At 41.7% G+C, this 13,966-nt stretch overlaps 1 protein-coding gene across 2 annotated transcripts in view; it reads left to right on the top strand.

Moving 5' to 3' along the window:
• The window catches only part of ITGA9 (integrin subunit alpha 9), a 519,026-nt gene that overhangs the window by 150,670 nt on the left and 354,390 nt on the right, over positions 1–13,966 (top strand). For both annotated transcript variants that reach the window (XM_056520347.1, XM_056520346.1), the window contains exons 10-11: positions 3,530–3,635; positions 5,473–5,567. In XM_056520347.1, the coding sequence (XP_056376322.1) occupies positions 3,530–3,635; positions 5,473–5,567 (201 nt within the window). The remainder of the gene's footprint in view (positions 1–3,529; positions 3,636–5,472; positions 5,568–13,966) is intronic.

Genomic DNA, 13,966 nt, shown 5'->3' with positions numbered 1-13,966 from the left:
TGACTTTTATTTGTAAGGACTTGTTTTATCTGCATTAAGTAGTGTCTTAGTTTTTAGTTTCTTAAAGATAATCTGTCAGCTCTATATCATGCTCAGAGCTCAGGTGTCAAGGAGGTGTTGCTGAGCCATATAATACATGCCTGTGCTTCAGCTTGGACAAAGCCATGATGTTATAGGCCATGATTTCTATAAAAAGGAATTACATTTTTCTTATAAAGTATATTAGAAAGGTTAATGTTTTTCCAAGATGTACAACATCTAAAAAGTTTTTGTATCTGACAGTGCCCATTTAACAACTTAACAACATCGGACTTAAATGTGCGTCATGGTGGGGTGGTACTTAGCATACCATGACATACATTTACATTATGTACATGACCGCGAGCACTGAATCGGTGCTTGCATCATGCACGGCAGGTCCCGGCTGCTGTCAGCAGCCAGGGACCCGCTGATAATGGCGGACATTTACCCCTCAGATGCCGTGATCAATACAGATCACGGCATCTGTGGCAGTGCGGCACTTAAAATGGATCATCCAGCATTGTGGCCAGAGGTCCCCTCACCTGTCTCCTGCCATCTCCAGGGGTCTTCTGTTCTGGTCTGAGATCGAGCAGACCAGAGCAGAAGATCACGATAACACTGATCAGTGCTATGCCCTATGCATAGCACTGAACAGTATTAGCAATCAAATAATTGCAATAAATAGTCCCCTATGGGGACATAAAAAGTGTAAAAATAAAAAAAAAGTAAGAAAATAAAAAAAAAGTAAAAAAAAATATTGAAAAATCATTAATAAGCATATTTGGTATTTCCGCAATGCATAAATGTTGATTATCCCGTACAATGAACGGCATAAATGTAAAAAAAAAAATAAATAAATAAAAAGTCCAAAACTGCAGCTTTTTTGTCACATTTTATAAAAAATTTTTTTATAAAAAGTAAAATATAAGCAAAAGTGGTACCAATAAAAACTAAAGATCACGATGCAAAAAATGAGCCCTCATTCCACCCCGTACACAGAAAAATTAGAAAGTTATAGGTGGTCAAAATAGGGCAATTTTAAACATACTAATTTTGTTAAAATAGTTTGAGATTTTTTTTGAGCGGTACAATTATAGAAAAGCATATAATATGGGTATAATTTTAATCATATTGACCCACAGAATGAAGAATACATGTCATTTTTACTGTTAAGTGTACAGCGTGAAAACAAAATCTTCCAAAATTTACAAAATTGCAGTTTTCTTTTCAATTTCCCCACATAAATAATGTTTTTTTTGGTTGCACCATACATTTTATGGTAAAATGAGTGATGTTATTGCAAAGTAAAATTGGTTATTCAAAAAACAAGCCCCCATATGGGTCTGTGGATGAAAATATAAAAGAGTTATGATTTTTAGAAGGCAAAAAAAACTAAATGCAAAAATAAAATTGGCCAGGTCCATAAGGGGTTAAGATTTGATTGGAAATTTGCATAAGCACTGCACCATGCAAACAAAGTCTTCACCTGATTGTTCAGCCAGGTGCTTTGGCGCATTGAGATACATGTTGGTTGTGCGGTATATGGTGAAATTAATTCATATTTAGAGACATTTTAATGTATTCTCAGTGGACAATCTGTTAATTGTTTTACTGTCACTTTAAAAGCTTACCCATGTGCTTTGCTTTCTTTAGGATTATATTAAGAGGAGTGCATTTACTCCTCTATGGCCTCCTCTCTGTTGATTTCCCTTAGACATAAATCTATTTTACTTGCAGACGTATAGTCATTTCCTAGAATTTACAGACTTCGTAACCCAGAATTACATTTGGCAGGGTTTCAACAATTGCGGGTCTTTCTTTCTTATGAGTGTTTCTTACAACATGAAAAGACAAATCATGGATGTACGGCTTTGCCAGCTGGAAATGGAAGATATTCAGTTTACTGCCTCTCTAGTAAACCCATTATGTTAATCAGGTTTCTATCATCTCGGATCTAAAAGGGGTTTGGTTATTGCCTGACATTGTTTCAAATCTCTCTGGTTTACAAAGTCTATTTCAATTAATTTTATTTCCCCTTCGATATGAGCAACTTCTCTATGTCTTCCAATATTTGTATACTTATATTTTTTTTTTCGATAGACTCATTAAAAAAATTAAAAATTATTTTTGAATTACTACAGAAATTGAATTGTTATTCGGTCTTTTGGGATTGCCTTTCAGAATGGTTGTAAAGGAAATTACAAGTGTGTTTGTAACATCTGGCAGGGAAACATTGGCCTCATGCCAGTATGGAATGGCAGTGTGCACCATATTTCCCAACACAGCCCATGCCTTTTAGGGAATATAATACAAAATACTAAGCAATGCCAGATTGTACATTGCATTGTTCATTCACATTTTTTAACACAATTTGGTAGAAAACTAGTAAATAAGTTGTACCTAAAAGCATTGCTTCATTTTACCTAAACAAATGACCACTGTTCATAGTGTAAGTATACAAGTCAATGGCCTCTCTATCCCTGATGCTGTAGGGTTGTATAGTTTAGGAGCACTTACGCCTGGAAAGCAGCTGCCTGCATTGTGCATAGGGAGAAGCATTTCAATCATTGGTGGGTGAATCCAGTGACAGTTGACTCATTTCAGACTTTCTGGGTATAACTGCTTTTAACTACACACATATAACTACATGCACCAAAATTATTATGCTTAAAATTGTTCTCTTCTGACCTCTATAACTTTTTTATTTTTCCGCATACGGGATCATTTTTTATTTTTGTCATTTTTATTTGTACCATTTTTGTTTTGATGGGACTTTTTCAGCTCTTTTTTTTTTTTTTTAATGGTATATGAAGGGACCAAAAATGCACAGTTTTGGACTTTGGTATTTTTGTATGTGTACGCCATCAACCATGTGTTTTAACTAACCTTAAATTTCAATAGTTCAGACATTTAAACATATGGGGGTACCACATATGAATAAGTTTACTTTTGATTACATTATTTTATTTTAAAAACTGGGAAAACTGGTGATTCAAACTTTTATTAAGGATAGGGTTAATTGACTTTTTTTTTCACTTATTCACTTATTTTTTGTTGTTGTACTCTTTTAAAGGGGTACTCCACCCCTAGACATCTTATCCCTAGGGTCCCGCCGCTGGGGACCCCCGCAATATAGCATGCGGCACCCACCTGTTTCTTGTCCGGAAGCGCTGAAGGGTCTGGGTCACGACCACGGGAACGGAAGTCCGTGACATCATGACTCCACCCCCGTGTCACGTCACGCCCCGTCCCCTCAATGCAAGTCTATGGGAGGGGGCGTGGCGGCCCCTCCCATAAATCATACTTACTGTAGTAGTATGTCTTTACTCTTTATATATGTTTGTAGTCTACATAAAAAACATACTCCCTGGTGTTATTTAGAAAGCTTATTATCTTCTTAGGTGCTTCCTGACTGTGAAACACGCTATTGTTTATTAGGATAGATTTCTATTAACTACATCACTAATGCACTGTTTCCATGATTCCTCTTTTGTTTCCTGTTTGCTAGGGTGTAATGGATGAACAGATTTCATTGAATGGAGACAATGCATATAATGCACACTTCGGAGAAAGCATGGCAAACCTTGGAGATATCGATGATGATGGATATCCAGGTGATTATCCAGTATTACAAATCTAAGTTTTTTCTTCTCATAGACCATGTACAGAAGATCTGACAGCTGCAGCGCTGGGGGAGCCGGGGAGGTAAGTATGCTGGCTTTTGTTGTTTTAATGCACAGAGAGGCAGTTAATAAACTATTAAGTTATCCTGGAAAACCCCCTTTAAGTCTGTGTATATATATATATATATATATATATATATTTTTATTTTTTTTTTGTCAAAAAATTAATGGTCAGCACCTCTAAGCATAGTGATCAAAATGTACCTGTGCACGCTGCTTTGGCTGTAATGTAAATGCAAAAATAATAAAGCTACTGCGCTCTTCTGTAAACAAGAAAACTGAACATTAAATATTTAGAATATTTAGATTTTGCTATACTTGTAACATTGAGGCTGTTAGCACAGAAGTGTTTAGCGCTCTGCAATGTTCAGAAGCCTCACAAAGAATGTACACTTGGTGCACTCCATTCATTTGGAGGACAATTTTACCCCATTCTTGTGATCAATGGGGGTCCCAGCAGTCAGACCCTAAACTTTCAGCTTGTTAACTCCTATCCTGTGGATAGGGGATAACATTTCAAGCATAGAATACTTTAAAGATGTGTTCATGAAAATCAATGACTAGGACCTAGCAGGCATATTTACTTCCATGCCGAATTGTATATGTGTTTTTATATCAAAATATATCATTTATATTTTAATACCATAGACTTTAGTTTTGCAATCAAATATTTACATGAAATAAAATCAAAATGCAGTCTGGTATCTTTTCCTGATAACATATAAGTAGAAGCTTAGCACAAAGACTTAAAGCCCTTTACTTTCGTATCAATGGTGTTATTTCCTTTTATTCCTATATGCAACAGTTTCACATGCAGATATCATTGTGTGAGGAGAGTGTTGAGGTGTTTGACTTAGCACAATGTATATTTAAGCTTTTCTGCCAAAAATTCTTAACAGCCATGTATCCATTAGATACTGTTTTATACTACAGTGAGTATCGTCTACTCTGGTAAATCACCTTTAGTGTATAGTCAGTATCACTCACTAGTGTATACTGGGAAAACGTTAACTTTTTATTAAAACGGTGGATTAAAGTGAAGCCATGCATTTTGAGCTGTTATAAAAAGTTCTGCTCTGCTCTCAGTTTATTGAAAAGAAGCTGAGTGCCTGATGTTGCTGGGTCTTTCTACCTAAACCTTGTAGGAGAGGAAAGGCAACACTGTGGCTCTCATCCATTCCTCATATCCTGTTCTCATACCCGATCCTTATATCTGACCCCCACACTAACTATTCTCTGCACCTACCTGCTGGACAGTCAGCAGGATGTTCAAAAATCCCGGGCTGTCTCTGCAGCCTGAGAGTAATGCGATCAAGAGATGTGCTGGGAGTCCCATAAACTTGCATAGGACTTCAGACAAAAAAAAAACACCATTGCATAAGGGGGTGAATTGGGGTTGATTTAACACTACTATGTTTTTAGTTGACATATATGTAACCTGTGTACTAAATTTCATTGAAATATCTCCAACCATTTTGAAGTTTTGCTGGAACATCCATACATACATGCATACATAACATTTTATATACCGGTATATAGATTCTAGATAGACCTGCGACAGACTGGTTGCTATGGACATGTTGCATAACCATGTAGTGCCTAACAGAAAGTTGTAAAGTGAATTTGGGCAGAAGCTAAACATTTCTATTAATTTTCAATATTTAATTTCTCCTTAAAGAAGCAATATGAATGTCTTGCCCCAAGAGAATTCTATTGCCAACCTATCTGTTTTACATTATCCACATATTTCTTGTCTTTTTGTAAACAGATGTTGCTATTGGGGCTCCAAAAGAAGATGACTATGTAGGAGCGGTCTACATATATCATGGTGATGAAGATGGCATTGTCCCTAAGTATTCAATGGTTAGTGCATTACAATGACTTTTAATAGATGGAAAAAATACTTCATAAAAGTAGTTCTGCCTTTATATACTGTTGCATGTTTCTTAAAATCCATTCTGACGTTATTATAGAGTTTATATTTTGTTTAAAATTTTGTTTGCTTGCCCAGTTCAGTTAATAAGCTTGAGTCCACACATTGTATCTTGTTCGGAATTTTAGGCAAAACCAGGGTTGTTTTAAAGGCCATCTGCGGCCGAAAACAACTTATTTCCTATCCACAGGATAGGGGATAAGTGTTTGATCGCGGGGGGTCCAAACGCTGGAACCCCCTGCGATCTCCTGCACGGGGCCACGGCTCTGCTGCGGCTCTCCTATGCAGGAGGCGTGCCGACCGCAGCATGACGTTGCGGCCGACACACCTCCTCTATGTAGTTCTTTGGGAGAGGTGGGGAGGCAGTGTTCGTGTCTCCCCACCTCTCCCATAGAACTGTATGGGGAGGGGGCGTGGAGGTCGACACTATGTGCATTAGTGCTCTCAATGAGCATTAATGCGGGGGCCCCGTTCAGGAAAATGAGGGGGGTGTCCCAGCGGTCGGATGGATATTTGATAAGTGTTAAAACGCTGCAGTTGTCCTTTAGCCCCTCAAGGACCCTTGACGTACGCGTACGTCATGACACCCTGGTACTTAAGGACCCATGACATACGCATACATCATGGAGAATTCCGGGACCGGTATGTCTGCTGAAATCATTCAGCAGGCATCCCGTGCAAAATTCCAGGGGGGTCATTAGACCCCCCCATGTCGGCAATCGCGGCAAATCGCAAGTGAATTCACACTTGCGATTTGCGCAATTACGGGTCATTACGGGTCTATGGTGACCCGGTGACCCGGAATATAAGGGGGATCGCGGTTGGCTAAGACACCCACGTTGCCCCTGAAGGGATAGGAGTGAGGTGGCAGGGGTGCCACCCCTCCTATCCCTGCTATTGGTAGTCTAGAAGCGACCACCAATAGCAGATCGGGGGCGGGGGGGTTAACTTTAGTTTTCCCCGTCCTGCCCACCCACAATAGGCGGGGCAGAACGGGGAAACGACAGAGGACCGGCACCGAAGATCCACTTACCGATCCGGGCGGGCGTCGGAGGCAGCGGGCGACGGAGATCGGCGGGCGGCTGGATCCGAGTTGCCTAGCAACATCTGGAGGTACAGTTTGAGACCATTATACAGTGGTCTCTAACTGTAGCCCTCCAGATGTTGCAAAACTTCAACTCCCAGCATGCCCAGACAGCTGTTTAGGCATGCTGGAATATGTAGTTTTGCAACAGCTGGAGAGCTACAGTTAGAGACCACTATACAGTGATCTCTAAACTGTATTCCTCCAGATCTTGCAAAACTACAACTCCTATGCCCAAACAGCTGTTTGCTGTCTGGGCATGCTGGGATTTGTAGTTTTCCAACAGCTGGAGGACCACAGTTTGGAGATCACTTTGCAGTGTTCTCTAAATCTGTAGCCCTCCAGATGTTGCAAAACTGCAAATCCCAGCATGCCCAAACAGCTGTCTCTGCATGCTGGGAGTTGTAGTTGCGTACCTCCAGCTATTGCATAACTACCTCTCCCATGCTCTTCGGCGATCAGTACATGCTGGGAGTTGTAGTTTTGCAACAGCTGGAGGCACACTGGTTGGAAAATACTGAGTTAGGTAACAGAACCTAACTGTAGGTTTTCCAACCAGTGTGCCTCCAGCTGTTACTAAAGTACAACTCCCAGCATGCACGGTCTGTCAGTACATGCTGGGAGTTGTAGTTTTGAAACAGCTGGAGGTTTTCCCCCCAGGTGAACGTACAGGGTACATTCACATGGGCAGGTTTACAGTAAGTTTCCTGCTTCAACTTTGGGCTGCGGCAAATTTTTCGCCGCAGCATAAACTCCTAGCGGAAAACTCACCGTAACACGCCAGTGCGAATGTACCCTAAAAACATTACAGTACACTAACACATAATAAAGGGTAAAACACAATATATACACCCCCGTACACTGTCCCCCCCAATAAAAATTTAAAACATATTGTATGGCAGTGTTTCCAAAACGGAGCCTCCAGCTGTTGCAAAACAACAACTCCCAGCATTTCCGGACAGTCACTGAGTGTCCAGGCATGCTGGGAATTTAGCAACAGCTGGAGGCACTCTGTTTGTTAATCACTGGCATAGAATAACCCTATGTCCACCCCTATGCAATCCCTAATTTAGTCCTCAAATGCGCATGGCGCTCTCTCACTTCGGAGCCCTGTCGTATTTCAAGGAAACAGTTTAGGGCCACATATGGGGTATTTCTGTACTAGGGAGAAATTGCACTACATATTTTGGGGGCTTTTTCTCCTTTTACCCCTTATGAAAAGGAAAAGTTGGGGGCTACACCAGCTTGTTAGTGTAAAAAAATAAAAAAAAATTACACTAACATGCTGGTGTTGCCCCATACTTTTTATTTTCACAAGCGGTAAAAGGAAAAAAAGACCCCCAAAAATTTGTAACACAATTTCTCCTGAATACGGAAATACCCCATATGTGGGCGTAAAATGCTCTGCGGGCGCACAACAAGGCTCAGGAGTGAGAGCGCACCATGTACATTTGAGGCCTAAATTGGTGATTTGCACAGGGGTGGCTGATTTTACAGCGGTTCTGACATAAACGCAAAAAAAGAAATACCCACATGTGACCCCATTTTGGAAACTACACCCCTCACGGAATGTAATAAGGGGTACAGTGAGCATTTACGCCCCACAGGTATCTGACAGATTTTTGGAACAGTGGTCCGTGAAAATGAAAAATTTTATTTTTCATTTGCACAGGCCACTGTTCCAAAGATCTGTGAAACGCCAGTGGGGTGTAAATACAAACTGCACCCCTTATTAAATTCTGTGAGGGGTGTAGTTTCCAAAATGGGGTCACATGTGGGGGGGTCCACTGTTCTGGCACCACGGGGGGCTTTGTAAACGCACATGGCCCCTGACTTCCATTCCAAACAAATTTTTTTCCCAAAAGCTCAATGGCGCTTCTTCTCTTCTGAGCATTGTAGTGCGCCAGCAGAGCACTTGACGTCCACACATGGGGTATTTCCATACTCAGAAGAGATGGGGTTACAAATTTTGGGTGGCATTTTGTCCTATTACCCCCTGCAAAAATTTTGAATTTGAGGGAAAACTAGCTTTTTAGTGGGAAGAAAAAAAAATCATTTACGCATCCAACTTTCATGAAAAGTCGTCAAACACCTGTGGGGTGTTAAGGCTCACTGGACCCCTTGTTATGTGCCTTGAGGGGTGTAGTTTCCAAAATAGTATGCCATGTTGTTTTTTTTTTTTTTTTTTTTGCTTTCCTGGCCCCATTGTTGCTTCCTAAATGGGACATGCCCCCAAAAAAAACATTTCAGCAAAATTTGCTTTTCAAAAGCCAAATGTGACTCCTTCTCTTCTGAGCATTGTAGTTCGCCCGCAAAGCATTTTACATCCTAACATAGGGTATTTCCACACTCATAAGAGATGGGGTTACAAATTTTGGGGGGCATTTTGTCCTATTATCCCTTGCAAAAAAATGTTATTTGAGGGAAAACTAGCATTTTAGTGAAAAAATAAAATAAAATCATTTACACATCCAACTTTAACGAAAAGTCGTCAAACACCTGTAGGGTGTTAAGGCTCACTGGACCCCTTGTTACGTGCCTTGAGGGGTGTAGTTTCCAAAATAGTATGCCATGTGTTTTTTTTTTTTTTTTTGCTGTTCTGGCACCATAGGAGCTTCCTAAATGTGACATGCCCCCCAAAAACCATTTCAGAAAAACTCACTCTCCAAAATCCCACTGTCACGCCTTCCCTTCTGAGCCCTCTACTGCGCCCGGCGAACACTTGACATTCACATATGAGGTATTTTCTTACTCAAGAGAAATTGGGTTACACATTTTAGCAAGATTTCTCTCCTTGTACCCCTTGTAAAAATTCAATAACTGGTCTACAAGAACATGCGAGTGTAAAAAATGAAGATTTTGAATTTTCTCCAATTTGCTGCTATTCCTGTGAAACACCTAAAGGGTTAACAAACCTTTTGAATGTCATTTTGAATACTTTGAGGGGTGCAGTTTTTATAATGGGGTCATTTGTGGGGTATTTCTAATAAGAAGGCCCTTCAAATCCACTTCAAAACAGAACTGGTCCCTGAAAAATTTCGTTTTTGAAAATGTGAAAAATTGGAAAATTGCTGCTATACTTCAAAGTAAAAACATGTCAACTTTATGATGGAAACATAAAGAAGACATATTGTATATGTGAATCCATATATAATTTATTTGGAATATTCATTTTCCTTGTAAGCAGAGAGCTTCAAAGTTAAAAAAATGAAAAATTTTAATTTTTTTCATGAAATTTGGGAATTTTTCACCAAGAAATGATGCAAATATTGAAAAAAATTTACCACTAACCTAAAGTAGAATATGTCATGAAAAAACAATCTCGGAATCAGAATGAAAGGTAAAAGCATCCCAGAGTTATTAATGCTTAACCCCTTAAGGTCCGAGCCCTTTTTCACCTTAAGGACCAGAGCATTTTTTGCAATTCTGACCACTGTCACTTTAAACATTAATAACTCTGGAATGCTTTTAGTTATCATTCTGATTCCGAGATTGTTTTTTCGTGACATATTCTACTTTAACTTAGTGGTAAAAATTTTGTGGTATCTTGCATCCTTTCTTGGTGAAAAATCCCCAAATTTGATGAAAAAAATGAAAATTTTGCATTTTTCTAACTTTGAAGCTCTCTGCTTGTAAGGAAAATGGATATTCAAAATAATTTTTTTTGGGTTCACATATACAATATGTCTACTTTATGTTTGCATCATAAAATTTATGAGTTTTTACTTTTGGAAGACACCAGAGGGCTTCAAAGTTCAGCAGCAATTTTACAATTTTTCACAAAATTTTCAAACTCGCTATTTTTCATGGACCAGCTCAGGTTTGAAGTGGATTTGAAGGGTCTTCATATTAGAAATACCCCATAAAAGACCCCATTATAAAAACTACACCCCCCAAAGTATTCAAAATGATATTCAGTAAGTGTATTAACCCTTTAGGTGTTTCACAGGAATAGCAGCAAAGTGAAGGAGAAAATTCAAAATCTTCATTTTTTACATTCGCATGTTCTTGTAGACCCAATTTTTGAATTTTTGCAAGGGATAAAAAGGAGAAAATGTTTACTTATATTTGAAACCCAATTTCTCTCGAGTAAGCACATACCTCATATGTCTATGTTAATTGTTCAGTGGGCGCAGTAGAGGGCTCAGAAGGGAAGGAGCGACAAATGGTTTTTGGGGGGCATGTCACCTTTAGGAAGCCCCTATGGTGCCAGGACAGCAAAAAAAAAAACATGGCATACCATTTTGGAAACTAGACCCCTCAGGGAACGTAACAAGGGGTAAAGTGAACCTTAATACCCTACAGGTGTTTCACGACTTTTGCATATGTAAAAAAAATAATATTTTTTTACCTAAAATGCTTGGTTTCCCAAAAATTTTACATTTTTAAAAAGGGTCATAGCAGAAAATACCCCCCAAAATTTGAAACCCAATTTCTCCCGATTCAGAAAACACCCCATATGGGGGTGAAAATTGCTCTGCTGGCGCACTACAGGTCTCAGAAGAGAAGGAGTCACATTTGGCTTTTTGAAAGCAAATTTTGCTCTGGGGGCATGCCGCATTTAGGAAGCCCCTATGGTGCCAGAACAGCAAAAAAAAATCACATGGCATACCATTTTGGAAACTAGACCCCTCGGGGAACGTAACAAGGGGTAATGTGAACCTTAATACCCTACAGGTGTTTCACGACTTTTGCATATGTAAAAAAAAAACTTTTTTTTACCTAATATGCTTGGTTTCCTAAAATTTTTACATTTTTAAAAAGGGTAATAGCAGAAAACACCCCCCAAAATTTGAAGCCCAATTTCTCCCGATTCAGAAAACACCCCATATGGGGGCAGAAAATTTGCAGCAGCTCAAACTTGCAGCCGGATACTTACTGCAATCCTCCGCCCATGTGAGTGTACCCGTACGTTCACATTGGGGGGGAGGGGGGGGGGGGAAACATCCAGCTGTTGCAAAACTACAACTCCCAGCATGTACGGTCTATCAGTGGATGCTGGGAGTTGTAGTTTTGCAACCGCTGGAGGCTCCGTTTTGGAAACAGTGGTGTACCAGACGTTTTTCATTTTTATTGGGGAGGGGGGCTGTGTAGGGGTATGTGTATATGTAGTGTTTTTTACTTTTTATTTTATTTTGTGTTAGTGTAGTGTAGCGTTTTTAGGGTACAGTGGCACGGGCGGAGGGTTCACAGTAGTTTCTCGCTGACAGTTTGAGCAGCGGCAGAAAATTTGCCGCAACTCAAACTTGCAGCCGGATACTTACTGTAATCCTCCGCCCATGTGAGTGTACCCTGTACGTTCACATGGGGGGGGGGGGGGGGAATACCTCCAGCTGTTGCAAAACTACAACTCCCAGCATGTACGGTCTATCAGTGCATGCTGGGAGTTGTAGTTTTGAAACAGCTGGAGACACACAGGTTGTGAAACACCGAGTTTGGAAACAAACTCAGTGTTTTGCAACCAGTGTGCCTTCAGCTGTTGCAAAAGCTACAACCCCCAGCATGTACAGACAGCGGAAGGGCATGCTGGGTCTTGTAGTTATGCAACAGCCGGAGGCATACTACATTGGCTGGGGATGCTGGGGATTGTAGTTATGCAACAGCTGGAGACACACTGGTTTGCTACTTAACTCAGTGTGCCTTCAGCTGTTGCAAAACTACAACTCTCAGCAGTCACCGACAGCCAACGGGCATGCTGGGAGTTGTAGTTATGCAACCACCAGATGCACCACTACAACTCCCAGCATGCACTTTAGCTGATTGTGCAAGCTGGGAGTTGTAGTTATACAACAGCTGAAGGTACACTTTTCCATAGAAAGAATGTGCCTCCAGCTGTTGCAAAACTACAAGTCCCAGCATGCCCATAAGGGCATGCTGGGAGTTGTGGTGGTCTGCCTCCTGCTGTTGCATAACTACAGCTCCCAGCATGCCCTTTTTGCATGCTGGGAGCTGTTGCTAAGCAACAGCAGGAGGCTGTCACTCACCTCCTGCTGCTGCTCCACGATGCCGCCGCACAGGTCAGTCCCTCGCCGCCACCGTCGCTCCTGGGGCCCCGATCCCAACAGGGACGCCGGGGATCGGGGTCCCCAGCACCGGGGGTCGTCTTCCCGCACCCGCTCACGTCCTCCGGAAGAGGGGCAGAGCGGGTTGCGGGAGTGACACCCGCAGCAGGCGCCCTGATTGGTCGGCCGGGAATCCGGCCGACAAATCAGGGCGATCGTGAGGTGGCCCCAGTGCCACCTCACCCCTGCTGGCTCTGGCTGTTCGGGTCCGTCTCTGACGGCCCCGATCAGCCAGTAATTCCGGGTCATCAGGTCACTGGAGACCCGATTGACCCGGAATCCGCCGCAGATCGCTGGACTGAATTGTCCAGCGATCTGCGGCAATCGCCGACATGGGGGGACATAATGACCCCCCTGGGCGATATGCCGGGATGCCTGCTGAGCGATTTCAGCAGGCATCCGGCCCCGGCTCCCCTCCGGCTAGCGGCGGGGGCCGGAAATGCTCAGGGCGTATCCATACGCCCTCGGTCCTTAAGGACTTGGAAACGGGGGCGTATGGATACGCCCTATGTCCTTAAGGGGTTAAAGTGAAAGTGGTCAGATGTGCAAAAAATGGCCGTGTCCTACAGTGAAAATTGGCTGGGTCCTTAAGGGGTTAAGAACACAGAAAAAGCCAAATCTTTCCATTATAGTTTTTTTTCTGTCAGTTCCACTCTTTGTTTTGGCTAAAAATACTGACCAAAATACTGTGAACCCAACCTAATAATATTATTTGGGTAAATGTGATGTCCGCTATAAATTATACATCACATTCATTATTCATATGAATCAGATGTTGGTGGTTTAAAGGGGTACTCCGCTGCCCCAGTGTTCAGAACATTTTGTTCCGAATGCTTGGAGCAGGCGACGAGAGTCGTGATGTCAAGACCACTTCCCTCGTGACATCATGCCACGCCCCCTCAATGCAAGTCTATGGGAGGGGGCGTAACTGCCTCCACGCCCTCTTTCATAGACTTGCATTGAGGGTGCGTGATGTGACGTCATGGCCGCCCGCTGCCTGAACCCAGCATTCTAAACGAACGCTGGGTGCTGCACAGAGATCGTGGGGTCCCAGCTGCGGGATCCCCGCGATAAGACATCTTATCCCCTATCCTTTGGATAGGGGATAAGATGTCTAGGGGCGTAGTACCCCTATAAGCTGGTCAGCACGAGAGTTGTATTATTTTGTTTTATAATCATTAAA

The sequence above is a fragment of the Hyla sarda genome, chromosome 5 (assembly GCF_029499605.1).
Source record: "Hyla sarda isolate aHylSar1 chromosome 5, aHylSar1.hap1, whole genome shotgun sequence".
NCBI classification, from domain to species: domain Eukaryota; kingdom Metazoa; phylum Chordata; class Amphibia; order Anura; family Hylidae; genus Hyla; species Hyla sarda.
The sequence above is the reverse complement of the archived record's forward strand: the minus strand, read 5'-3'. Positions and strand labels throughout refer to the sequence as shown.